This window comes from Tasmannia lanceolata, unplaced genomic scaffold (assembly GCF_043159265.1).
Source record: "Tasmannia lanceolata isolate RefF3 unplaced genomic scaffold, GAP_Taslan_0.1 ptg000016l, whole genome shotgun sequence".
NCBI lineage: Eukaryota > Viridiplantae > Streptophyta > Magnoliopsida > Canellales > Winteraceae > Tasmannia > Tasmannia lanceolata.
Genome location: NW_027518693.1, coordinates 807822 through 834873, shown reverse-complemented (window position 1 = coordinate 834873; position 27052 = coordinate 807822). Strand labels below are relative to the sequence as shown.

The window sequence follows — 27052 nt, the reverse complement described above, 5'->3', positions numbered from 1 at the left end:
CTCAAAAGCCAATTAAAAAACGATAAGACAAGCTGAGTTAGCACAATTATTAAAATACGGTGTGCCAATATCATTTCCCATGTAAAAATGTACACTATTATCATTGTCTGCACTCTGCACAGAGCCCCTTTCTAAAGAAATAGGAAGAGTGTGTGGGGTTTCACATATATGCCTTGTCCTCTAGTTAACCCCTTGCATTCTTCTTTCGCCCCCTTTCCCTCCACCTTCAACGACAGATTTCCTTCAGGTCGGAGGTCGAAGATGGGCTCTCCTTTCCAAAAACGCCAAACCCAAAACCCTAACTATAAAGAAGACAAAGACAATGCTACCAATACCTCTTACTTCAATGTCTACGGACCCCATGTACTCTCTCTCTCTCTCTCTCATTATATTTTGTTCTACTTTCTGGGTTTTCTTTCTTTTTGATTTCTACTTTCTGGGTTTTCTTTCTTTTTGATTTCTACTTTCTGGGTTTTCTTTCCTTTTGATTTACACCTTTCATGTGCCTGTTTGGATTGCAAGAAAAAAACATTTCTAACATAAAATGTTTTGCTGGGAAATTTCTTTTCCCACTATTTAGAGGAAAATGATATGATTATGGTTGATTTAGAGGGATATTAATATTACTTGAAGGTGTCTGTGGGTAAAAAATGAATAGGGTTGATTCAACTTATTTTTTTCCTTTTGTAAAAGAAGTAGTAAATTTTATAAAAAAAATTTATTGCTTAAACTTTTCTAGAAAATTCCTGCAATCCAAACAGGGAATTATGATGAAATTGTGGTTTTGGCTGTGTTGATCTCTTGTTGGATTGGAATTTGGTTAGAACCCTTTTTGTTTTATTTTATTACATTGGAAAGTTCTGTTTTTGTTTCATGTTTTTTTTTCCAAGGATTTTATAATCCAGCATTGTAAAATCCTGAATTTTATTAGCTAAAACCTAGATTTTTAAAGCTAAAATAGGATTTTAGCTTACAAATTCTAGGTTTTAGCTTGTAAAATACAGGATTTACAATCCTACATTATGAAATCCATGTATCCAAACAGCCCCTTAGTGTTGAATGAATGTCTTGTGATTTTCTCTCTTGTCAAAGTTCAGTATAGATTCTAAATATATAGCGAATACTGGATTGTAATAATGTGGATTCGAATTTATTTTGGAAACTAATGAAAATATAATCAATTCAGTTCCTAGAACTGGATGAGATGCTAAACGATGAAAAAAAATATAATGCCCATAAAACGGGTACTAGGAAACAGTTCCACATTCAATGGACATCGTCTGAATTCCATGTCTGGATGGGAACCCAACATCCTGTTATGAACAATCTTGAAATTTGAGGAGAAAACACGTCACGGAGTGGGTGGAGACCTGTTGAGAGATTGGAGTATGTTGCACATAGGAGACTTCTAAGAAACTTATTAGAAAAAGTTAGATGAAGTTAACTTTGATAGTTGGGCAAAAGTAATGTTTAGTTTTCGCTTGGTTTGTATGGGTCATGTCTGGATTTTAAGTATTTAGAAAAGTACAGTTTGTGGATTTTAAGTAAGTCACTTAAGTTTGATGGGCCCCACATTTTGCAATTAATGTTCAGGGATTTTTGGCATTTCAACCTTTTTTTAATAAAATATCATGGAAAAATTTACAAAGTTAAGTTGTTGATAACCCAAGCTCAAAAGAATTTTTTTGAACACATTTTGAAAAGTTTCTTCCTTTACAAATTTAAATGGTTTTGGGGACTTCTTTTGCTACTTTTAGATGAGTGGTGGCAGAGAAAGGCTCTTGAATCGAGGTGCTACCCTAGGATTTTGGGTAATTAGGGGATTACAAAGTATTTTTCTGTGTTATTTTGAAGTTTTTGATGGAATATGGAGTTATTTTTCTTTGGGAATGATGCCTCAACCCTATATGACGCTGTGCTACATTTTTTGGTGCTGTGATGGTACCATGTCAGTACGTTCTCTTTTTCTATGTTGAAATTTCAAATTATTTGGTTTCTACAGTTAGAATAGGACTGTGCTATCAAACCGTCTTTTTGACGCTGTTTCTAAGTTTTTTTTCTAGTTTTTGCTAGAATTTTCGTTACTAGTTCTTGTCCCAAAGAAAGCTCTAATTATGTGGAAAAAAAAAACTTCTGTTGATTATAATGACAAGTAGAGGTGAGGCTGAATTTAGAGGGAGGATGAATGATGCCCAACATGATGAAACAATCTACAATCAGGTTGATGGAGATAATCTGATGCATAATTTGGATAATCAAGAGCAGCTGTCGGTTCACTTATATTGATTGAATTAGGCCATGGAAAGTGTAGGGCTTAGCCGATGTTAGTCGTTTCTTAGTTCATTATAGACCAAACAGGGATATTAATTGGGCTCGAGGAGGAGAAATGATTGTAAATCTCATTTTTTTAGAGGTCCAAAGTAGCATGAATAATATAGTGGAGGTCAGGGTGGGCTAGTCCAATCATCGTGCAAATCAGGAAAGGGTTGATCAGACACGTGGAGGTGCACCATGGTTTGATCAGAAACCTGCCTTTGGACAAAAATTAAATCATTCTTCACGCAAGCAAGATGAAACGAATGTCCAGATCACGAATATCATTTTTCTTATATCTTATGTGTGATGAGAAAGATTGGGAGTAAATATCGAAACCCAAGATTACTAAGGTAAGATGATCCACAAACTTTTTTTTGATTAGATTGCACTTTTGGATACATTTCTTGATTGCAAGGAGATACGATAGGTGAGAAAGGAGCAACCCTTAAAGTCAGATTGAAGGGAGCTGCCCACATTTAGTGGAATCAGCACAAGGAGGTTCATTTTAGATATGAACTGGGAGCAATTAGGTGTGGGAGGAGATGAAGGTCATGCTAAATGAGAGGTTGTGAAGATTGGCGGATAGAAGATTTCAATATGTTTTCTTTAATCTTAACACTTTATTGCCGAAAACCCTTTTTTTTTGTTTTGAATTTATGCAGGAATGTTAATCATGTGTTAGTATTCTTACAAAATTTTGGTTTTTTTCATTTCTGATATGTTTTCTGCAGGGGAAGGCAGATGCCGTTTTCAAGGCTCCAGCATCTAATTCAACGTTGAATCTGGAGGTAGGTTTTTGAGTCTATTCGAGGAAAATTCTCTGCAGTCCCCATATAGTTAAATATCTAAGGGAAGTTTCTGTTTTGGAACAGGACATTCAAGGACTTGTTACCTGGATCCTTGGTGAAGGGTTCATGCCATCTTGGGTTTTTATAAAAGTAAAGAAGCCTTATCCTTTTCCTTTCTCATTCATTGTCTGGTGCCTATGATTCCTTAGTTAGCTGATATAAGTTTTGAGTGGTTTTAGAACTGTCAAAGCCATTATGATCTGATTGATGCATTAGGTTTTTGGAAACATCGGTCTGCCGGTTTTGATACTATTGTTCCTATGTCTGTTGGTAAGGTCAGATCATGGCACTTCATCATCTCTGTCTGATTTGTACTGATGTGCAGGTTTTTGATTATTTTCTCTACACCACCCCAGGATATATGAAATCTTTGCTTATTTTCATATGATGTTTTACATAATTTTATGGTTGCCTATGCTTGCTGGTTGTTAGTGGTTAGTATCTCCATGCTTTCATTACATTAGATACTGCCTATCGTAGCCACGTTATCACATGAAACTTCTTACTTCTGGCTCCTGTTCATGGTTTTAAATTTCTGCTGAAATGGCAAAATTTCAGATTTCTGTTGGGACCGACACCGAAACCACCTAAATTCGAAATTTAGGCCAAAAATTTCATGTAATTTTTTAATTTTTTCCCCAAAATTTCGGCCCAAAATTTCAGCCGAAATTTTGGCACAATAATGAAATATGTTTTTTTACCAAATTTCGGTTTCGGCTATGTCCGAAACCAAAACTTTAAACCTTTCTCCTGTTGACTCTTTTGTAGCAACACATGATATATGCAGATAGTTGAGCACATGGTGGAGAAAAAAGATAGTTCCTGAACTGTATTGCATACTTAGTTATATCTTGGATCAGGTGCATCGAAATGGACCTTCAGTAGGATTTCAGTTCTCATGTGAAATGGTGGTGCCTTCTGTGGAAACATACCAATGTCTCCAAAAGCTTAAGCTGTTGGAGAGAGGCAGTATTTAATCTTTTATACTTTAACACTCCCCCTCACGTGTGGCTCTCTTGGCTAACACGTGGCACATGTGGCTGGCCCCACTTCTTGCGTAGACCATTGCATGTGGATTTTTGATAACAAGGAGGTTTGAACTTGAGACCTTTGGATCTGATACCATGTGGAAACCTACCATTGTCTTCAAAAGCTTAAGCTGTTGGAGAAAGGCAGTATTTAATCTTTTTTACTTTAACACCTTCAATTTAGTTAAGAACTGTCAACTACTGGCCTCATACATTTGTTTGGTAAGCCTTTTTGAATATGGTAAAAATCAAAGTTTTATTGTCAGTTCTAGTGATGAAGTTGAACACAGAGGCATGCCACACATAGCTGGAGGAATGGTGTTTTTTAGAAAATTGTTGGTTGAGATTGGTGTATCACTGTATTGGTCTCATTTCTAATGCAGATGTTCTGCAACAATTAGTCTCTGATTCACATTGCCTAAAAATATCCATTGTTAAGTCTCAGTTCTAGTTAGCAGTTATGTTTGCTAAGGCAGTTGGGTAGAGAAGAATATCACTTTTCGTAGACAAGATAGACACGATGGATTTCTATGCTATTGCTTGATTGAGCGTTTCGAGAGTAGATGATGTTTTTATGATTTCTCATGCATTAACTTCTTTTCCTATTATTACCCGTGATTTGTGGACACGGACACGAGTGTCGTGTGTCGACACGGACACAAAGTGTTAGAAATATCAAACTCCCAAAATTTAGAAACGGGGACACGGCTAAAATAGAATGTACATATAATCATGATTTGTGGACATGGATTCGTGTGCCGAGTTTCGACACGGATACGAGGTATCTGACATGGAAAACCCTAAAAAATCTAGAATAGTGACACACTCATACACACAAATGCATATAAAGTTACTGACACTTCTAGCAGTACAGTTAAAAGTGTCTAAAGGAGTGTTGACACGTGTGGACCTGGGTGTCGTTCGGACTTCGGACACGACACGACACGACAAGTGTGTCTGCAATAAATTCAAAGTGTCGGCCAAATCATAGATTATTACCCTTGATTATTCATTCACGACATAAGTTGTAATAGCCTTAGATTATTAAAATTAATGAATCAATAAACGTGAACTCAATCACACGTTCATTCCCAACTTTTCCTTGTCTCAACAGTTTTATTTTATTTTAATTTTAATGGTGATATTTTTTGGCAGAGAAACACCTATATACAACGAGAGAACAGAAGAATTACCAACGGGCAAAAACTTCCCCTATCGTGAGAGATAATATCTGAAATCGACATTCATTACTCTCATTGCTTAAGCTGCCCTAAATAACAAAACCAAGGTTTCCACCTTGTTTCTCATAAAAAAGTGGGATAAGTTATTTGATGAGTCAAACATAATGTGCCATTCAAAAAAAAAAATATAATGTGTGATTTTGCTTAATTATCATAAATTAGAATTCATAATCTGGCCTTAGTTTTTTATCGGTTCTTGTATCTCCTTGCATTCTATTTTCATGATTTTATGCTGATTTATAACGGAAAACACACTGTTCTTGATATTATTAATGCTAAACTATTTTTTTTTGACCTGCAGAACAAGCCACTTATACAGAAAGTGGTTCTTCTTTATGTTCCAGGGCTTGATGCAGCGTTGTACATGTCACAGTCCAAGCTACTTACTGGTCTTAAAGAAAGTTGTGGGAATCCAATGCCAGTTTTAGCTCTTAGGTCAGTAACAAAATATTTAAGTAGTTTTTGCAGATATGTTTCAAGTAGTATACTATATCGAATTTCATGATATCTTATATGCGAGTTTTTAAATGGTGTAAGCCCTTATGGTCCCATATTTTTCAAAAAGTACTGTACGGACCACACCATAGGATGATCCAAACTGTCCATGTGATGGGCCACAACATATATAGGTTGTGCCCAAAATCATTTCTATAGGATGATCCCAACCCTCTGATCTATAGAGGAACTGCATATTATGGGAACCTCTATAGATCGGAGGGCTAGGATCATCCTATGGAAATGATTTTTGGGGCACAACCTATTTACCTCGTGGCCCTTCACATGGATGGTTTGGATCATCCTATGATGTGGTCCGTCCAATATTTTTTTTGAAAAATACGGGACTATAAGGGCTTACTCCATATAAAATGTTATTAGTTACATTAATGCCAACACCCAATCTCAACTCAACTCAACTCAACAAAGCCTTTGTCCCAAACTAGTTGGGGTCGGCTAAATGAATCCTTTAGAAAAAATTCATGAAGAAGGTAAAAGGAATCTACCCGGCTCTAATCCTGGTTCTAACTGGGGTCTTCTACGTGGATCATTTTTTTCCATTCTATCCTATCCAAGGTCATGTTCTCTAATGCCAACACCCAATCCTGATGCATTAATAGATTGAGCAATCTAGTTCCCCTCCTTGATGCACCCCACTTTTTTTTTCTTTCTTTTTTGAAATGGTCCCCAATTCCAATATGTTTTATATATTATTGATATGCATCCTATATCAGCTGTGTATCAGATGGAATGCAAACAATAGATGCACTCTTAACATGCAAGCTGAAAAGAAAACAGGAGGAGACCTATTCAGTTTTTGGAAAGCCCGATCAAGCATTGGAACAAGGTATGTGACATGCCTTACAAATTTAATTGCTTAGCTAAAGATATAGTTGATTATGCACAATTAAAATATAGGCACTTGCATATGTTGTTTCTTAAATTTATTGGTTTGATAGCAGTCATTTGCATTGTAGCTGCACATAAGCGTTTGAATGGTTGTTGTAGAATCTGCCCTCTGTACTTGCTCCTACTAACTCATTTGGGAGTAAACATGCAAGAGTGAAATTATATATATATGGATGGGAACTGCACGCGAAAAGGTCAAGCTATCTTAGGATGACAATAGTAACAGTAGCAGCGTAGTCAATGCTTGAAATAGGTTGACTTAAAAAGGTGTCACCAGCACCTTAAGGGCACTGTTTTTTTATTATGTGTGTGTGGAATAGCCACCTTAAGGGCACTGTATTTCCCACTTTCTCTGTTACATCAATGGTGCAGATTGTTACTTGTTTTCTTGGGTGGCTCCAGTGGTGCAGATTGTTGTTGTTGTTTTTTTTTTTTTTCCTGGAGTGGGTACAGTAATGCAGATTGCTAAATGAGAGAACAAATCTATTGGAATATCATAGATACATTTCATTCCTCTACTGTTGAATTATATACAATTATACATCACAGAAAAGACAAGGGTATGGAAATACTTGTCAAACAATTGCAGACATACTTGTCATACAATGCAGGTACAAAATAAAAAGAATAAAGACTAAGTGAGTTAGTCAGGTGATATTTAATTGGAACCATTGCATTTGTAATCAACACGATTGCCCTGTATTAAGCCATACACTACAGACTTTTACTTTTCCAAGCTGATCAAATTCTTTTCGTGAATACATTAACCAATTGTTGATATTTGTTCATCAAGATTATTGCATGATTATTGCCTTAAACTCTTTGACATATCGATTTGTTAGAAGAGGGCCCCCTTTGATTCAGACTTTCAAATGCACTCTTTTTGATAGGAACCCTTTGAAAATTGGAATCAATCGCTTAAATCGGGTGAGCTGGGCATGCTCATGTGAAGATGATAATACCAGTGTCATTCAATATCACCTGCAAACACCAGCTTGGTGATCCTCTCGCCTGTTTCCCCAAGTCAACTAACTGCTCCCATCAAAATTGAGCCTTCCAAAAGGCCATGTGCCTTCTAGTCGGCACATAATGCCAATACCCAATCCTGTCTTTAGCTGCATGCTTGCAGAAATACCACATAGCTAGATTGCTAGTGGTTCCTTTTGGGCCCCTTTTATAATAATTCCTTTGATTGATTCTTTATGTTGCTGGATAGATTGGGGAAGGCATTAGTTTTCACTCTTTGCGTTGTATGTTTATTATTCTCTGAAAGGAACAAAATCCTCAAGAATGATGCCATTCTTATGCCATTCTTGTGCTTACTACAAGATGACAAGCAATATTAAATGCTAACAAGTTCCTTCAATAGGTTCGTTATCTCTGAACGGAATAAAATCCTCCAAAGGATGCCATTTTTGTATTGCATGCCAGATGACGACCAATTCCAAAAATTAGTTAGTTAATCCATAGTAGTCAAATTAGCAGAAGTATTGAGAATACATAAAACATCCTTCTAACCAATGTAGTCCTTTGGCATTGGAGAAGAATGCGAAGGGGAGTTATTCTTTGCTGGTTCAAAAAAAAAAATTGCGGCTGGAGGTTTGTTCTTAATTTACATCTTTTCATAGAGATTGCCATTTTGACTTAATCCTGATCAAAATCTTGCCTTCAAGCGCGTTAAAAAGGCAATCACCACAGGTGAGAATTCTGACATTCTAAATACAATGGAAAGGGGACAGGCTACTAGCATGTCGACATTTGTAACAAAAGGATGTTGACAACTTTTCACTTCGCTCAAGTGATCTTGCAACAAAAGGATGTTGACAACTTTTCACTTCGCTCAAGTGATCTTGCATTGGTCTACTGTCTGAAGAACCGCCACAAATAATAAGACTCCACACTACCCTATCACTTGAAAGATCTAGGTTATCCCTCACCGGTTTAACAATCATTGTATAGATACATGAGAAGCAGAACACTAATGATGACTCTTCACACTACCTATCAACCAAAAGAAAGACTCAACATCACAAAAAAGGAAAATCAGACACTCGGCATGCTATGCCAAGACATAAATTGAAGCATTTCGATTTCCAAAATTCGCCAACCATCCAGTATTTTTGTTCCCTTGTCGGTGAACAGATTTGCATGAACCTACCTAACTGTCAATCAACTGAGAAGCCTAAAAGTCTTCAACCAACAAACACAGCTGTGCGCGCGATCCTCATCCCATCCCTTTGCTGTCCATCTTCCTTCGTCGCCTGCAGTCACGACCTTTAGACCCTTGGATGAATGAGATAGCCCAGAAGCCTGTCAATGGTCATGAAGAAGGGGCTAGCCCCTGTTGGAATATGTAACTTGCCTAAGGACATTTAGGACTTTGTACATTCCTTTATGTTTTAGTATAAAAATATGAGTCAGGGGGAGATAACCCTAACTCATTTTATTTTCTCTGTCTAAACTTTCGTCCAACATGGTATCAGAGCTATAGGGTTTTCTGATCCCCAGGGTTCTCTAGCAGCCTTCATCTTCTCCGCCCCCGCACTCCCCCCCCGTCGCGAAACCCAACTCCGGGCCAAGTTTCATCGGAGGCAGACCGGCACGCCATCTTTTTCTTCCTGAGGAGGAGTCGTTCTCTCCGAGCCGAAGGCACAAGGTATACAACGTTTGAAAACCTTCTTGCAAAAGGAATTCTCTACTAAGGATTTGGGTCAGCTCAGGTATTTCTTGGGGATAGAGGTTGCTCGTTCCTCTAGAGGCTTGTTCATATCACAGAGAAAGTATGTCTTGGACTTGCTAAAAGAAACAGGCAATCTTGGAGTTAAACCAGCTTCTGCACCCATGGATCTTAATGTGAAACTCGTTCCAGAAGAATGAGAGTTGTTGGAGGATCCTGGCAGGTATTGCAGGCTTGTCGGTAACCTTATATATCTCACGGTTACTCGGCCAGATATTTCATATGCTGTTGGAGTTGTCAGTCAGTATATGAGCTCTCCACGTACTTCTCACTGGGCTGCGGTGACACAGATTCTTAAGTATTTGAAAGGGGCTCCAGGGAAGGGATTGATGTTCAAAAGACATGGCCATATGAAAGTTGAAGGCTTCTCTGATTCAGATTGGGCTGGATCCCCAGCAGATAGACGGTCCACCACTTGGTATTGTACATTTGTAGGTGGCAATCTTGTTTCATGGAAGAGTAAGAAGCAGGATGTTATAGCTAAGTCCAGTGCAGAGGCTGAATACAGGGCAATGGCACAGACAAGCACGAAACTTATTCGGCTACGTTCACTTCTTTCTGAAATTGGCTTCATTTCATCTTCTCCTTCGCAGCTTTATTGCGACAACAAAGCTGCAATATATATTGCCAACAATCCAGTCTTCCATGAGCGCACCAAGCATATTGAAGTGGATTGTCATTTTATCCGTCAAAGAATCCAGAAAAGAGAGATTTGCACTGTGTTTTCTCGGTCAGGGGACCAATTAGCTGATATGTTTACAAAGTCCTTAAATAAGTCAAAATTGAATGATATATGTAACAAGCTAGGAATGTATGATATCTACATTCCAGCTTGAGGGAGAGTGTTGGAATATGTAACCTGCCTAAGGGCATTTAGGACTTTGTACATTCCTTTATGTTTTAGTATAAAGATATGAGTCAGGAGGAGATAACCCTAACTCATTTTATTTTCTCCGTCTAAACTTTCGTCTAACAGCCCCAAAGCCAACCCAGGACCTTGCATACTAGAGGAGAGTGCCCAACTAGTGGACTTCAGAAAATAAAATATTATGAAGAAGATTTGGAATACCATTAAAAACAAAAAAACAGAAGATTTGGAAGGAAACCTAGGTTTACCATCTCCTTTTCTCTTTGACTGGTCTTTGGGAGGATTCTCAAATGCTAACTCTTAAGTTAGCGAAGAGCGAGGTCTGTGCTTCAGCTGTGAACAATCTAAGGGGTGATCGATAATGCTAAAACAGCCCAATTTTTTGGCCGCAGTAGATCCCGTTACTCAAAACTGCTCCAAAGTGGATCTTGTAGCAAAAATCAGCCTCGTTGGGAGTCTTGTACGAAAATCGGCCCCTTAGAAGATCTTGTAGTGGAAATCATCTCCGTAGTTGAGACCGTAACGGAAACCACCGTTAATGGACTGTTGCAAACTTATTTAATTAATTATGGATGTTTGCGGCCATCATAGCGGAAATCTTCCCCATGGAAGAAAACTATTTCATGATCTGTTATGATCTTAAATACGCCGTGCATCAAGTTGTTTTCCAGCATGCTCGCCCGTCCAATAATGTGGATGCTGCCTAGTTTGCTAGGGAGTGGGTGTCTAGACCCGGTGTAGTGTCTTCTCTCTCTCTCTCTCTCTCTCTCTCTCTATTGAGTTTAGGCCTCAATTGGCTGTTTCCTTTGCTCATCAGACCAGCTTGGTCTGTGAGAATCTTTGCCTCCTTTTGATGAATAAATTTACTGCCAGTTAGAAAAAAATTCTTTCCCACATATGTTGTCAGTTATCGCAAAAGGAAATGTTAGGTTAGAGATTAATGTTTAACATGAACGAAAACTGTTAATTGTTAAAATAGTGATGCTATTTGGAGGACTGCTACTTTTTTATGTTTTAAGATGCATATCAACTTGGTCGAGATCCTTCTTCCGGCCTGAAATCTCAGAGGAGCTGAGCTTTCCTATTTGTCAAAAAAAAAGAGATGCATATCAACTAATTGGATTGGCTGTTGATAGCTCTTCGGTAATCATAACTTTCAAAGACGGATTGACGGAAGTGTATAATAAAGAGCAAAATGCCAATACCAAAACAATGTGAGGCCATCTCTTTGTTAATGATACATTGAGTGAAATCTCATGATTTCAGCCCTTTCATGAATATGAATTTGATGGAAGTTGTATTATGTAATGTGGAATGATGATTATCTTGTTTGTGAGAGGTCTCTGATTTTCACAATTATGTAACTTGTTTAGCGTTCCATTCAGAACTAATATTAGTTTGTGTTTTGTAATTCTTGTTCAGATAAGCCGTCCTCTGTGAAAAGTGTGGCAGATCCACCATTTCCAATTTCATATTACACACTTACGGTGAAGGAGCTTGAAGATAATGGATATGATTTCTCTCAGCTTAGTGGCAAGAAATCCAAGAACTTGGTGTTTTCAAAGTGTATTTTCTATTTCATTCTTTTGTATGACTTTTAAGTAGTCCTTACATATAATATCGATGCAGGTGTTGTCTCGACTGTTCCGGCACCTCTTGGATCTTCACCTTATGAAATATTGGCGCTTGACTGTGAGATGGTATGGATGCAATAAGTCAACTTTTTTTATTCTTAACATGTGGATTGCATGCTATTTGTTTCGGTCAAAGTTTTATCAAGGGAAAGCGCAAAACAAATCACATTGTTTTTCACAAAAGCAGGAAACAAACGAGGCAAAACAAAACAAAAAACAAGTGAAAGATGGGACCATGTTGAGAAAATCTGAAGCTTTGGAGTGGGGAATTTTCCAAGGGATATATTTGAGGGAAGGAATGGAAGGTCTAGGGTTCGAGAAGAATCAACCTTTTTTATATAGAGAATGTAAAAGAATAAAGGAGCAAGGGTCGGAGACATGGAACGTCAAAGGGATAATTAGAATGTCGGATCGAGAATTGACGAGAGAAGGAAATTCAGTGAATTATATGGTTGTCTTCTTTTTATTTGGTGGAACCAAGACTTGCTGAAGTGTAAATTCTCCATCCTTAGCACTTGGCAAAAGATTAAAATGAGGCAGAGCCGTGGCCATAGGAGAGGATCTTTGAGGTAGCCGAAGAAGGTTTTATCCAGGGGCAAGAACTGGTTTGAGGTTGGTTCCTTGGGGAATATGAGGTTTCAGAAGGTAGCAAAAGAACACTATCGTCAACAGTTGGGAGATCGGATTTGCATTAGTTCAAATTTCGTAAATTTTGAATTCAAGTCCATGTCGAATTTGCAATATGTTGTTCTGACTAGAGTGTGCCAAGGGTGTGGCACGTGCTGGGAGGTGACCATGAGAGTTCCAAAAATGGTTCAAAGCCTAGGTGCTCCGAGCTAAGATTCTTGTTCTGATGGTGATGGAGCGGTCAGCCAACAATTGTAGAGATTTGGTGGAGCTTTCTACTGCACCCCCTATCGATGTTTTGGCCGACCAAGGTCTGGATGGTTTTCGGGCTCCGATGATGAAATGTGATCTTCTAAAAATAGGTTTATAAGGCAGTCTAAACAGGGTACAACTAGAGCTTTTCATCTTTTGTTTTCCATTTGCCTTGGATTTGGCATGCAAGAAGAGCTAAATCCCTGTACACTTCAATTTCACATGCCCCAATGGCTAAGGCTGCTTTCAGACCGTCGATGCAAGCCTTGTATCCCGCAGTATTATTGGTACATTCAAATAGTATCTTGACACCCACGAGGAGAGATGAAGCATTGGGCAACACTAGCAATCCATCTAGACCGTAACCTTTTTTTATTTCTGCTCCATCAAAGTATAATTTTGATAGGTAATAATCTGAATCTGCCTCTTTGAAAATTCCTATGGAGACCATTCTCCCATCGGGGAATGCATTTCTTATTGGCCGCATATCAATCAATGGGTTAGCAGCTAAATGTTCAACATTGGCTCTGCCCTTGATGGATTATGTGTTGTCAAACTCAGAAAGTAAAAGGAGCCATCCCGATGGAAAGACTTTTTTCAAGATGTCATTGGTAGGGCACACATCAAAGCTGAATGTTTAAGATATCACCTACAAGGGATTATGGAGGAGGCTTGATTGGTTGCAAGATGGTGGAACCAAGGTTTTAAATTTCGGTTTTGCTTCAGGTTTTGGTGCCCACGGAAACGGAAAGGTTTCGTTGGAAATCCTGTAAAATCACTGAAACGTATCGAAACAAATGTAAATGATAGAATTTTAAGACGAAACTTCAGGAATTGCTAGAATAAGCTCAAATACACACTTAGAAACAATCACATAAGTAAGAAAACCATTCATAATGGTTTAATAGATCAAACACCTACTTCAAATGTAAATGATAGAATTTTGAGATGAAACTTCAAGAAATGCTAGAATAAGCACAAATACCCACTTAGAAACACAAATAACCACTTAGAAACTATCAGATATTTAAGAAAACCATCCATAATGGTTTAATAACATCAAACACCTACCGTTCGAAAAAAAACATCAAACACCTAGTGACAGGTGCAATCACGCATATCTAATGATTCAGTACTTTCTACATTTGTAATTCGTATAAATATTTATTCAAAAAAAAACTTCATATAAATATTTTTTTAATTGGAAATTCATATAAATATTTATACCTTTTGGAGACTCCGACATGATCCTAGTTTTGCCATCAAAGGGTGAGGTCAATCATGTGGATGGAAATCAAGTAGTCTTGTCTGGAGTTTTTTTTCGTGTCAGAAAGGTGTTCACCTTTGTATGGGGTGGGCTTCAATGATATTTGCGCCGAGAGTGCTTCATTTATGGGAAATGGAGACATTCTTGGCTATCAAGTAGTGCAACTGCCTGATAGTTCAAATGTTAGTGAAGGGGCTATTGTAGGCCAACTTGAAACAAGAGTGAGGTGAATAACGCTAAGAATGCCTCCCAATGGTCTATTTTTCCTTCTATGCTTGGGGAGGACCTGCTTTTCTGGCCTCCTTTTAGCATATAATAGTGGATAATGGTGAAGAAAGTATGGGAGCTGAAAGGAACTCAAAAGGGGTGGTGTTGGTGGTGGTTTTGGGGGGGGGGGGGGGTGGGGGGGGGGGGGTGGGTGTTGTGTTGATTGAGGACACCAAGATCAAAATCAACCAATTTTTAGGTTGGTAACTTTTTATAACTATCATTAATGATGTGTACCTAACAAAAGGTTTCAAAAGACGTAAGGGGGAACGTGCTCGTTCCATACAGACTTTGATGGAGAAACTATACTTGTCTTGGAAACTATTTAATGTGGCAAACCACAATGCTAAATGATTTAATCCATGGAAATTAGGATTTCTAATTTGCCCAGGGATGTATTAAGATTTTCCTTTCTGTTGGATTCTCTGGAACCTTATCTCCTTTGTTAGCTTTGATATTAATTTGAAGGCTAAATATCTATTTCATGAATTTGAAACTCTATAAATGTATTAGGATTTTACATAAATACATCTATCAGGAGCTACAAATCACTGACATATGTCATAGACTCATAGTATCATATCTTTTGGAAAATAAAATGTAGAATAATAACACTCTAGGATATCTCCAACAAAACTATAGTAAATCTCTTCGAAAATAAATACATAATTTTTTGTTAAAATCATTTCTTGAAGTTCAAATGCATCCCATCTTAGTGGAAATTGGTTTTGGAGTTTTCTACTTGGCTATTTTGCTGGACAACTATGTCATTGATATATTTTTTACTCTTTTATCTTTCCAGTGTGTCACAGTTGAAGGGTTGGAACTTACAAGAGTGACATTGGTAGACATTGATGGAAAGGTATATTCACTCTCCTTTGGATCTTGATTTACTTTGTAGGGAAAATAATTATCCTTAAGATTAATTATTGTCAAATTCATTCCCTAAGAACATACTTAATGTTGCTTTTTTAATAGTAAATAGTTCCACTGCAAGTACTTTTTAAAAGTTGAGACTTGTTGATGCATATGTTTTTTGAACGGTTGAAATTTCATTTGATAAGAAAAAGGAAGATCAGGGAGGTTTGTCGACGCACATTTTTAACAATTGATTACTAGAATAGTTATTCATCTACCATGTTGATGCATATTCTTTTTGAATGACATGTTGATGCTTATGTTATGGTGGATTAATGGTGAATTATGGTTTAAACTGTGTTAGATGTTAAAAGAAAGTAATAATTGGAATCTCATTGTGCTATCCAACTAAAAAAATTGAACAATTGATTACTACAATAATTATCTCATAGTGTAAGAGAAACCTAGTCACCCTTGAATAAGAGCTGCAAATTGTGTGCAACTGCTACTTTGTGCCCAAGTGGTAATAATTGGGGCGTAGGCTCATCGGGAGTCCATATAGAACAAGTGAATCTTAATGGTGGAACAAGTGAATCTTCCTGTGAGTGTTGTTATCCTGTGAGCTTCAATTTTTCTTCCTAGGGATAAGTTGCTAAAACCTTTTGATCAGTGGGTGATTATCTTAATCTCTCATCCTTTCCTAGTTTCGGCATGGCATTAGGACAACGGACAACCTTGTCATGGGAGTCCTTGTAGAAAGGCTTCGGGCGTGAAACCGCTCATAATCTCACATGATACTAAAATTTAAGGTTTTGGGGGATGAGGCCAAGCAAGTGTTGAGGCGAGATGTCTATGCTTCTATTTTTTGAATGATAACTAATTTTTATTAAAGCAAGCAACTGAAATACAGAAACCGGGGACAAGTTGTCCCACGCTAGTCCTACGTAGTCTAAAACCTTTGGATTCCAAGGTACTTCTCCATAACTCTAACTTAGCATTACTTGCAAATAACATACACCACGACACCTCATCCTAAATACCCTCCATAAGCTCATCCATTACTAGCGTAAAAAGATAAAGGCTTGGAGCTAATCCTTGGTGCAGTCCTATTGTAATTGGGAATTCACTCGACGTGCCATCCATAGTTCTCACACTAGTCACTGCTCCATCGTACACATCCTTAATCACAGTTCCTTATTGAAGGACTTATTTGTAAAAACACTATCAGGCTTAACCTTCTAGACATGACTATCCCTGCCAACCCTATGAACATAGATGTCGTCTTTGAAACAACTAACAAAGACATTAACCTTTGAAAGAGTTAGTTTCAACGTCTTGAGATTATGATGAAAAGCTAGAGGCAAAACCACCTTAACTCACACCTCACCCCCACTCAATATACACCTGGACCAACACCTTTTTTTACTTTGGCTATCCTAGATAAAGACAAGAAAGATACTTGCAAGGAACAACTAGTACACCACATATCATCTCAGAAGCAAACTTTATCACGCGCACCGACTCCGTTAAGTGTAGGTGGAAATAGGGCTTTGAGTGGAGTTGAACTCAAGTCCTACACACCCCCAATCATTTAAAGTCAAACAAACTCAAGTGAAGTATAATATCTTTTTTTCCCTTGTTGTACTTGAGTGTTCTTCAATTTTAGGTCGTTCTAATTTAGATTTCTTTTCTTGAAATGCAAAACCAGTAAAACTTAATATCAACAATGGTTTTGAGAGGGCAAACAGGAAAATTGGGTTTTGAGTGAGGTTGATCCCGTGTCTAAACCCACAACACGAACTCAAGTAAAATAGAAAATCTCATTTTCAAGTTCTAGCCGAGTCTGTTTGAAAGATAACAATAAAAATCTTTTGTGTTTATGAGAAGTGGGTTTTTTTGCAAGTAGTTGCATGACTTTTTGTTATGTTTTGGAAATAATGCTTTATATTTAAAACATGACTTGAATTGTCTTGATATTTATTCATTTCTGGTTGGAGTAATAACAATCTTCATGTTTTTAACATTTAGAAATTTGAATTTGGCCGCTGTACCAACTCTTAACTTGTTTTTTCTACAACCACAATATTTTTCTGAGTTATGAAATTGACTTGTGTTAGGTGGTGCTGGCGTTTACTAGTGTAATTCCTTCAGTTTTTAGTGAAAACGTGCTCATACCTAGCCATTATGCACCTTGTATTGCATTTTTCGTTTTTTGGAACAAACACTTTTTTATTTCCTAATCTAAGTCTTGATGCGTTGCTTTCTTTATTTGCTTTTGATTGTTTACGTTCTATATATGTTACTTTCTTTTGGGGGTACATATATTCTTGGAAATTGGATTTCTACTCTTTAAGTTGGTCATGATTGATCATAAGGGCATTTTCATTTCCTTTTGGTTTTATCTTCACAGGTGAATCTAATGTGCATGCCCATTTTTCTATAGGTGGTACTGGACAAACTGGTTAAACCTTCCAACAATATTCTTGATTACAATACTAGGTACTAATTTTAAGTTTGGATTAAATACTCTTTTTTTTTTCAAAAATTACTTTACTCTGGTTTATAATTAATGCAAGTTATTCTGAAATGTTAGAATCTTGTTACTTGTTATAATAATGTTAGATTGCACTAGCAATTTCACTTGCTCTACAAATTTCCATGAGAACATTTGTGTATCCAAAGCTTAGTTATAAATATCGTTCCGGTGGCCATTTCGTTTTGGTCACCGGGACGAAATGTTTCAGTCATTAATGTCATTTTGTCCCGATTTTGTTTGAAACTGTACCGGAATTCCGACCGGAATGGACCAGAATTCCGGCCGGAATGAAATTTATGGTCGTTCCGGATTCCAGACTGGAACCGGAATTCCGGTCCATTCCGGCCGGACCGGAACGGAAAATTATAAGTGAAGTATTTGTACTTTTGTAGTCCTTGTGATTTGTGAAGAATAGAGGTAGTTCTTAGGTTAGTATCGACAGTCTGTGAAGAATAGTAAAGTATTTGTAGTCCTCAGATTGCATATTTATATGCTTACATGATGGTGAATAGAGGACAATCCAAGGTTCAGTTTTAATTTTCGAATGGAGGTATCTGGCTAAACAACTTGTGGAGGGGCAGAGTGGAAATCGTATTATGGAAGGATCAGGATGGAAGTGTTACAAATTATCCACAGGCATTCATGAAAAGGAAATTTGGGAGCACAATGACATTTCAACAATTGACAAAGGCTTTTTGGTCTCTAAGTTGGTTGAGACATCAGGGGTCAGTTTCTCATCTTCTATTGGTGCTCCTGTGTGTTTTAGGCCGTCATCTGGCAGACAGCCTGCTGAAGTCTTGTGTTCGTGGAGGGAACAAATCTCTGATTTAATCCTTGCTTATGGTGTTGAGGACTTCTCTGGTGTTCCAATAGCTGAAGTGTCTTCATTAGGACACATGCTTCTTCTGTTCGTTGTGATTCCCCTTCTAATGATCATCGTTTTAAATTTCGGCCGAAATACCGAAATTTCGGATTTCGGCAGGGACTGACACCAAAATTTATACCGAAATTTTAATATTAACACTGAAATTACTGAAAATTCTACAAAATTTCGGTTTCGGTTGTGGTCGAAACCGACACCGAAACCGACACCTAAAACCATGCTAATGATGCTCTGGATCTTGTTGAAGCTTCTTTGGAGGAAGTTGAGGATCGTGAACGGATAGCCTTGATTAAATTGCCCCCATGCTTGGATGCTGCTCCTCTGTGAGCGTTGGACCACTCTTCTTCCTCCAGTGTGAGTCTTGGACGACTCGACTCCTCCATATTTCCTAATTCCTTTTTCATCTTTCGTTATCTATTACTCATTTACTGAGATTAATGTCCAAGTGGGAGCATGTCTATTTGTGTTCCATCTGGCATATAGTAGTCGCGTGGGTATCATCAAACTTAACTTTAGCTGTTGGAGATGGAACTTAACTTTAGCTTTTGTATCAAGAAAATTTTGTTTGCTAGATTTATCAGGTGTTTTATGCTGAGCATGGTGGCCTTGTTATCACATGCTACGAATATAAGAGTCACCAGGCAGTTTGTGCAAACAATGAGATTATTGAGTAGGTTTTATTGCTTTTTGAGCTTGTATCTGGGTAGAACTCTCAGACTGATTGGACATGCTTATTTCTTACCATCTGTAACCGATAGGGAACCAAGCTCCATTTTTTGTGGTCTTTACACTAGGGCTTCTTTCCACTCTTTCGTTTTTGTCCTTTTTAGTTTTGTGGCCTTTGTCAACTGTGTCCATTGCTTTATTTTATTTTATTTTTCTGAATACTAGCCATTTTATATAAAGACACCAAATGTAGGAGCTCGCCAAATGAAGTTTATTTTGCACCTGAGCTTTTATTATTACTATTTGGAAAAAAATTTATGGCCCTGCAGCTTTGGAAGTTAATGATCTTTTGATTTATTCAGGTACAGTGGAATCACTTGTGAGATGTTAAGTGGTGTGACCACAACACTTGAAGACATTCAGGTTCATTAATTGGTTCTCAATTCTATTCTCTGCATACAGAGCATTATAAACTGTTTTCTCTCACGTTTTATGATTGATAATATCATTTCATTGATGGTCTATGGTGTTAAATTTTATTCAGGAAGAGTTTGTAAAGATTGTTCACAAGGAGACCATCCTAATTGGCCACTCACTGGAGAATGACCTTTTTGCATTGAAAATCTCTCACAATTTGGTGATTGATACTGCTGTCTTGTACAAACACATTCGTGGTGGACACTTTAAGCCAGCTTTGCGGGTCCTTGCTAAGCGATACCTTTCTCGAGAAATTCAGACATCAGGAAGTGGACATGATAGTATTGAAGATGCGAGAGCTGCCATGGAGCTGGCATTATTGAAGTTCAGACATGGTAAAAATCCAGTTCCTATCAAATTCGCACGATACCGTTCCCCAACTTTTCTTCTAAAAGCAAGTTGAGAGTATTCAGCAACACTTATTTATTGTTTTTCAGTCTCCTTTTTTTATGGAAGCACATATTTATTTTATCTGTTTTTTTTTTTTTTTTTGAGTGGCCTATTTTATTTTATTTTATCTGGTTTCTGTCCTTGCATGAACAAGAAAGTATGATATAGTTGTCTATTTTTAGGATCATTTATTTTAGAAGCATGTAACAAGTTTACTTAAATTAAGCTTCAGGACATTTGAAATCTTTTTGCAGGAGTTACCTGTTTTCTATTTCGCATGGAAAGGATATTTTTGTTATGAGCAGGCACTGGAATCCCGCCACTGACAATTATGTATTCATGTAACATCTAATACCTATTTCACATGCAAAGGATAATGTTGTGGGGCCTATTTAAGGCCTATTTAAAACAGCCATAACTCAAAAGAACTCAAGCTATTTTGATGTAAAAAGACTCTAATACCCCCTATGACTTAAAAAGACTCAAATAATACTCTAAAAACTAAATAAAACTCTTTTAACACTAATGATTGGACCCATCTTCTTAACTCCTTGATTCTTCATGTCATCTTGGATGGTCCCCCATCATAAAATGCATGTCTATTGTTAAATTCAGTAGACGTAATGGTTTATATATATAGGACCCATCTTCTTAACTCCTTGATTCTTCATGTCATCTTGGATGGTCCCCCATCATAAAATGCATGTCTATTGTTAAATTCAGTAGACGTAATGGTTTATATATATATATATATATATATATATATATATATATATATAAATAAATTTTCCCAAAAACATTTAATCCCTTGAGAGTCCAACTTGTCGACATTTGGGCCCAAAGAGTGAACAAATAACACACAACCCAATGCACGAGTCATAGAAAACAATGTAGTTTTAGGAGAGAGAATGAGATGAAAAGTTTTACATTCAAAGTCTGAAGACGACATGTGGTCAATCAAGTACAATAGTCAAAACAGCATCTTCCTAACATACATTTGGAGCAAATGTATGTTGAGGGAAATACAATAGTCAAAATAGCATCTCTCCTACTTAAACATGTCTCTTAACACTAAATATTGTTGTTTCTTCATCTGTTACCAAAATATTTGAAACTGAAAATACAAGCTGTCAAAACGTTAAGACATGTATATGTAGTATGTATGTGCGCATGTATGGAGCTGCTAACTCACCTCAAGGTGTGAGGCTCTTATTTCTCACTTTTGAGAAATCGCTGTGAAGAAAGTTGGAACTTGGAAGGACCACATTTTTTTATTGTTGAGCTTATATTGGGGACTGATATCCGCATGACCATGTTTTGATAATGGGACAAATCACCTTTTTTTGCATTTTTAAACCAGCTGTCAAAAGCTATTACAATTCTCAAAAAAAGCCTCGGCAGCCAATTCAATAAGTGAAAAACATGGTGGGTCTTCCCATTACCGAAACATGGTCATGCAGATATCAGTCGCCTTACAATTTGAGTTTCTGTTAGTCATTCTTCTCAAATGGGAACAACTTTGAGACTTTTGTATCTTGTTCAAGAATCGCTGTAACTGTAAGCATAATCTATACTGTTGTTTTGGCTTTTTATTTGAATTAGAAAATATAGAAGATGATTAGTATACACGCACATGTTGATTCTGATATAATGAACTTTTTTGCTTGCATTAGGCCCTGATTTTGGTGCACCTCCATCTTTCATGCGGAAGAAACTTGTTTCAGTTTTAAGTGAGAGTGGCAAAACCTGCTCTTTTATTGATGATATTTCCATAGTGAAGCGATATGCCACTGGTTCATGCCATTCAATCCCAGTTTTCTCTGATGATGAAGCCCTATCGAAGGCCAAAAAGGAGGTTGCTATACATTATCTATTTACATACTGTTCTTCATATTATTAGATAGCAATCACTTTGAGTGTATTTTTGTTTTTGGTCATTGTAGGTAAAAAATGAAAAAATAAACTTCACTTGGACCCAATTCTCCGAGTTGAGTTCTTATTTCAAGATGCAAGCGGAGGACAAAGAGAAGTTGAACAGTCAAGTTGCAGAGATGATTTCTTTGCTTACATGTAAGAAATCTTCAGGAAAAAAAGACATCAGATATGCTATAACTTCTGAATTAAAGAACATATTACATCGCATGGATGCTAGAATCCGAAACCTCTATTCCGAATTACCCACTAATGCCATGCTTATTCTTTGCACTGGTCATGGAGATACAGCTATTGTTCAAAGGTACATCTTTATGCCTACTGTCTTAGTTGTTGAATTCATGTTTTGTCTATATGGTTTTCGAAATCTGATTCTTAAGTTATTGTTGGGAGTTTTTCTTAACAGGAGTCCTTAAAATCTTCTCCTTTTTTGGGTCCAACAACTAAGTACCTTTTCCTTTTCTTCGGCTCGAAAATTTGGACCTGCATATGCAATTTTGAGCAGTTTTGTAACTACTGGATTATTGAATCATGAAACATTTTGATCTTTCTTTTATAGTAAATAACCTTATAAACTCTCTTTTACTAGAAATTGCAGCAGAGAAAGTAAATAAATGTGAGTCACCAATTTGTTGAGGACATTTTTGTCTCTCAAAGTGTAACAAAATAATTGAGGAAGTAATATTTTAGTTTTTTGGTCTACTCATGGCTATCTGTACAACTCATAGGAAAAACTGTCATCATCTCAGAAATCTATTATGATTTTTTTTTTTCTGAAATCATTGAAGAATTGTGCTAGGCACGAGAAAATGAGAGCAAGTATCTTCAACGTCCGAAATTAGTGTCAGAAAACCAAAGAGAACTCAACATCAATTGCAATGATTCTATGGAAAGTCATGTTATTTGTCACTTTTAAGTGATAGACCTTTCATTTTTTAACCTGATATGTATTAAAATGCATCATCAAATATCTATTTATCTTACCTGGAAAACTTAATTCAATGGATATCCCTGACTAAGAATTGGTTTTATCTGTTTGTCATAATTTTGAGTTCAGAAATCCCTAACTTGGTCTTATCAACTGATATTTTCTAACTGAGATTGGCTGCAAAACATGAATTGAATTGAATTTCCTGATGGGTAGGATTGCCCATCAAAGATAAGAATTACTACTGATCTGAATGAACTGCCTAGCAGTAATATATCACTGTTCATCTGTTTCACACCCATGGTATTAGATGCAATACTTGCTACTTCAAAAGTTGATATTATGTTTTAATGAAGATTGAGGAAAATGCTTTCTGAGGAGCGCAGCAGCATAATCTGTCGTGAGAAATTTATAAAGGTCTTGGAAGAGCTCCAAGCGCAAGCTGAAGTAGCTCTGTGTTTTGTTCGTGTTAAGAATTGATTATACATTGTGAGCGAGTTCAAATTCTTCGCTTTTCAACCTTTCAGTGCTCCTCTTGTGGCAGATCAGTTCATTCCATGCTGACCAGGTAAGACACTTTGGTACTATACAATTCTTTCCTTTGTGTAATGTATAACAGATAGGGTAAAAAAGATTCGGCAATTGCTAGTACATTACCTTTTCAAAATTTCATGCTTTTCCATTGTTTGATTACATATGAAAAAAGTTACATGAACCACTGTATTTAAAGTTTTATTTTCTTTTCACTGTTGTTTAGGGCCTTTTGATGCTCTCCACTGCTGCCAACTGAAGTCTCTCCCCTCCACCCTTACACTATTGGGTCCACAAATATTCCTTGAAATAATTTTTCATGGTTGATTTTTTTTTTTGCCCAAGAAATGTTGGGCTAAAAACAAGGAAAAAAAAAAACTATTGAAAATATGATTTATTTTCTCCCTGTTTTTTAGAAAATTTTCACCCTGTACTCGCTCGTGTCCTCAAGTGTCTCCTCCCACCCTCCTAACGCATCTCTCTCCACATTATAAACTAATATTTTATAGATACAAAAAAGGGAAAATTACATTTACACCCCCTCTAGTTTCTGACATATCCACTTCCACCCCTATAGTTTAAAACGTGACAAATACACCCCTGTAGTTTCAATTTGTTTAAGGTTTGCCCCCTCAGTTGAAGGTTCGTCCATAGATTGAAGGGTTAGGATGATCCGATGGAGCTGATTTTTTGGGCACACCCTATCTATGTCAGGACCCATCAAATGAACGCTTTAGATCATCCAAACAATGTGGACCCACATTATTTGGATGATTTTTTGGTAGTGTTTGGATTCGGGTATGGATAAAAGGCATAAGATCATCTGATCAAGGTGTTCCAATCGACTGATCCGATCATAGAAATGAGGCACAATAAAAGTGACTTTCTATGGAATGAATTTTCCAACATTGAAAATTTTTGCCTATTTCAACGAAAATTGTAAACCATCTGGACCCTAATGATTTTTTTTTCCAGGGAATATTATTTTCAATGTAATTTTTTACATAATTTTACAGCCTTTAAATCCCTCGACACATAAGCATGAACAGTACTTACCCCTTCCCTCTTTATAATAGAGAGAGAGAGAGAGAGAGAGAGAGAGAGAGAGAGACTCATGTACCAAAAATTGGGGAGATTAGAAACGGTGGTAGGGATATGGGGAAACTTTTCAAACTTTATCTCTAAGGGTAAATTTGGCAATGAAAAATTTATACGTTATTTAAGGGATTGGACGAACAGTATTGGTAATTAAGAAAACTTTATTGGGAATCTTGTAAATATGTTTTTGATATAAGAGGTTTTAGAAGTTTTCTCAATTTTATTTGGAAAAGGATTCTTTCCTATCCATCATTGAGATTCTGTAGTCAGGATAGGTGTTGGGTCTTAGATAGAGTTTTATCAAAAAAATTTAGGAAACATTGCTGTTGCTTTCCTTTCCTTTACTACGCTACATAGGGGGCGTGGTTTCTGAGGTATCGCGCAGGGTGAGCAACCTTCTATAAAACACCATCTCCATGTAGCTTCACTCATCCAACCCATTCATTCTATAGAATCTCACATAGATTATGTGTTTCTAACAACCCATAACTCTAACCCTAACCATAATCATAAGGTCCAGAACCCAAATAATTTCTAGCCATCCATTTGAAAACCTCCACTAATCATAACCATAACACATAACCCTAACCCTAACCCGAACCTTAACCCTAACCATAATCCTACCTATAACCTACAAAACTAATGGGGTGGATGAGTCAACCAACTATAGGAGATAGGGTATTTAGAGGGCTGCTCATCCTGCGCGATAGCTCAGAAACCTTTTCCCTCTTAATGCATTGAGCTCTCTAGTATTGAGGTCTTGAAAGAAAGATGGCCGATTCGAGCTTTGCATTTTCGGAAAATGGTGATGGAGAGAGGGAGAGAGGGTTTTGGAGTTTTATTTATTTTGTTTAATTTATTGGCGCGTAGTCAGTACACAGAGTTTAAGGTGGCGGGAATTTTGACTGCTGTGGATTCAAAACCACCATGCATATAGTGGGGCCCACTATTGTAATGATGGGGTGGGGCCTAACATTTTACAAGTTAGAAGTTAGAAGTACCAAGGTTTTAGATTTCAGCCGAAGTCCAAAATTTCGACCGAAATTTCGGATTTCGGCCAAGACCGAAACCAAAATCGGCCAAATGTACAAAATTTCGGTCGAATAATTTCAAAAATTTCGTCAATTTCGGCGAAATTATAAAAACAATATTAATTTTTTAATCCTTTATCAAATTTCAGCCGAAATTACAGAATTTCGGCAGTAATTTGGCCTAAATTTCAGCCCAAAAACTCAAAATTGAGTCCCATTATGAAATTTCGGGTTTCTGCCGAAATTTCAGTTTCGGTGGGGACCGAAATTAACCACGAAACCGAAATTTAAAACCTTGGTCAGAACCCACTATGCATTATAGTGGGGCCCACAATTGTAGACCTATGGTGGGGTGGGGCTTAACATTTTACAAGTTACAAGTTACAACCATGCCTTATGCCTAGCTTGGGTGGGGACCATCACTTTACACCTCATGTTATTGATGAGGCTAGTTGCAGCCCCTTGCATTGGAACAAAAAAGAAGAACAAGAATAAAATAAAGTAAACGGGAAGAAAATAAAATATTAAAAAAAAAGAAAGAAGAGGAGAAAACCTTTGCATCTGAAGCTTTCTCTACTTGATCACTGGCCATAAAAAAAGATGAACCAAGCTTGAGGGCAGCACGGAGAATAAGAACGAACCTGGAAGCACAAAAAGTTAAGGGAAAATTACATTTATGCCCCCTCTAGCTTCTGGCACATTCAACTCTAACCCGACTTTCAAAACATGACAAGTACACCCCCTGAGGTTTCAAAACGTGACAAGTACACTCCCTCCGTCAACTGTCCGTCAGTTTAACCTGACGGAAAGATTGAAACTAACCATAGTTAATATTTTGAGGACGGAAATACCCTCATTTGCAGAGGGATTCGGGTTACACCATTTCCCATTGCCGCCGTTGCACCTCCGGCCCCCGCCGCCATCGCCACCACAGACAATGAAACCCCACCCATGGCTACATCAAACCCACATTTCAAGAAAAAAACATCGATAAAAACAAAAAAATAATAATAGAGTTTATGTGCAAATCATGATAATGGTGTGAATGAAGACAGATAAAACTCCTAAATCAAGGGTTTATGTTGATAAATAAACAAGGGTTTGAATCAAACCCTAATTTTCAGTTTTCAAGTCTGAAAACCCTAATTTTCAGTTGGGGAAGATGAGGGCATTTTTGTAACGCCCCGAATTTTTGGAAATACCAACTCGGTGCGTAGAAGAATATTACATCAT

General features: G+C 37.2%; 1 protein-coding gene across 1 annotated transcript; it reads left to right on the top strand.

The window, feature by feature from the left end:
- Positions 1-119: 119 nt before the first annotated feature.
- Positions 120-23930, top strand: LOC143848756 (Polynucleotidyl transferase, ribonuclease H-like superfamily protein). The gene is made up of 14 exons (XM_077357795.1): positions 120-363; positions 3048-3104; positions 3189-3254; positions 5735-5868; positions 6663-6775; positions 11865-11975; positions 12072-12142; positions 15292-15351; positions 17791-17846; positions 19795-19855; positions 19977-20244; positions 21973-22154; positions 22243-22535; positions 23516-23930. Exons 1-14 carry the CDS (start codon positions 169-171, stop codon positions 23637-23639), a joined length of 1791 nt encoding a protein of 596 aa, XP_077213910.1. The 5' UTR covers positions 120-168; the 3' UTR covers positions 23640-23930.
- The last annotated feature ends 3122 nt before the right edge of the window (positions 23931-27052 follow it).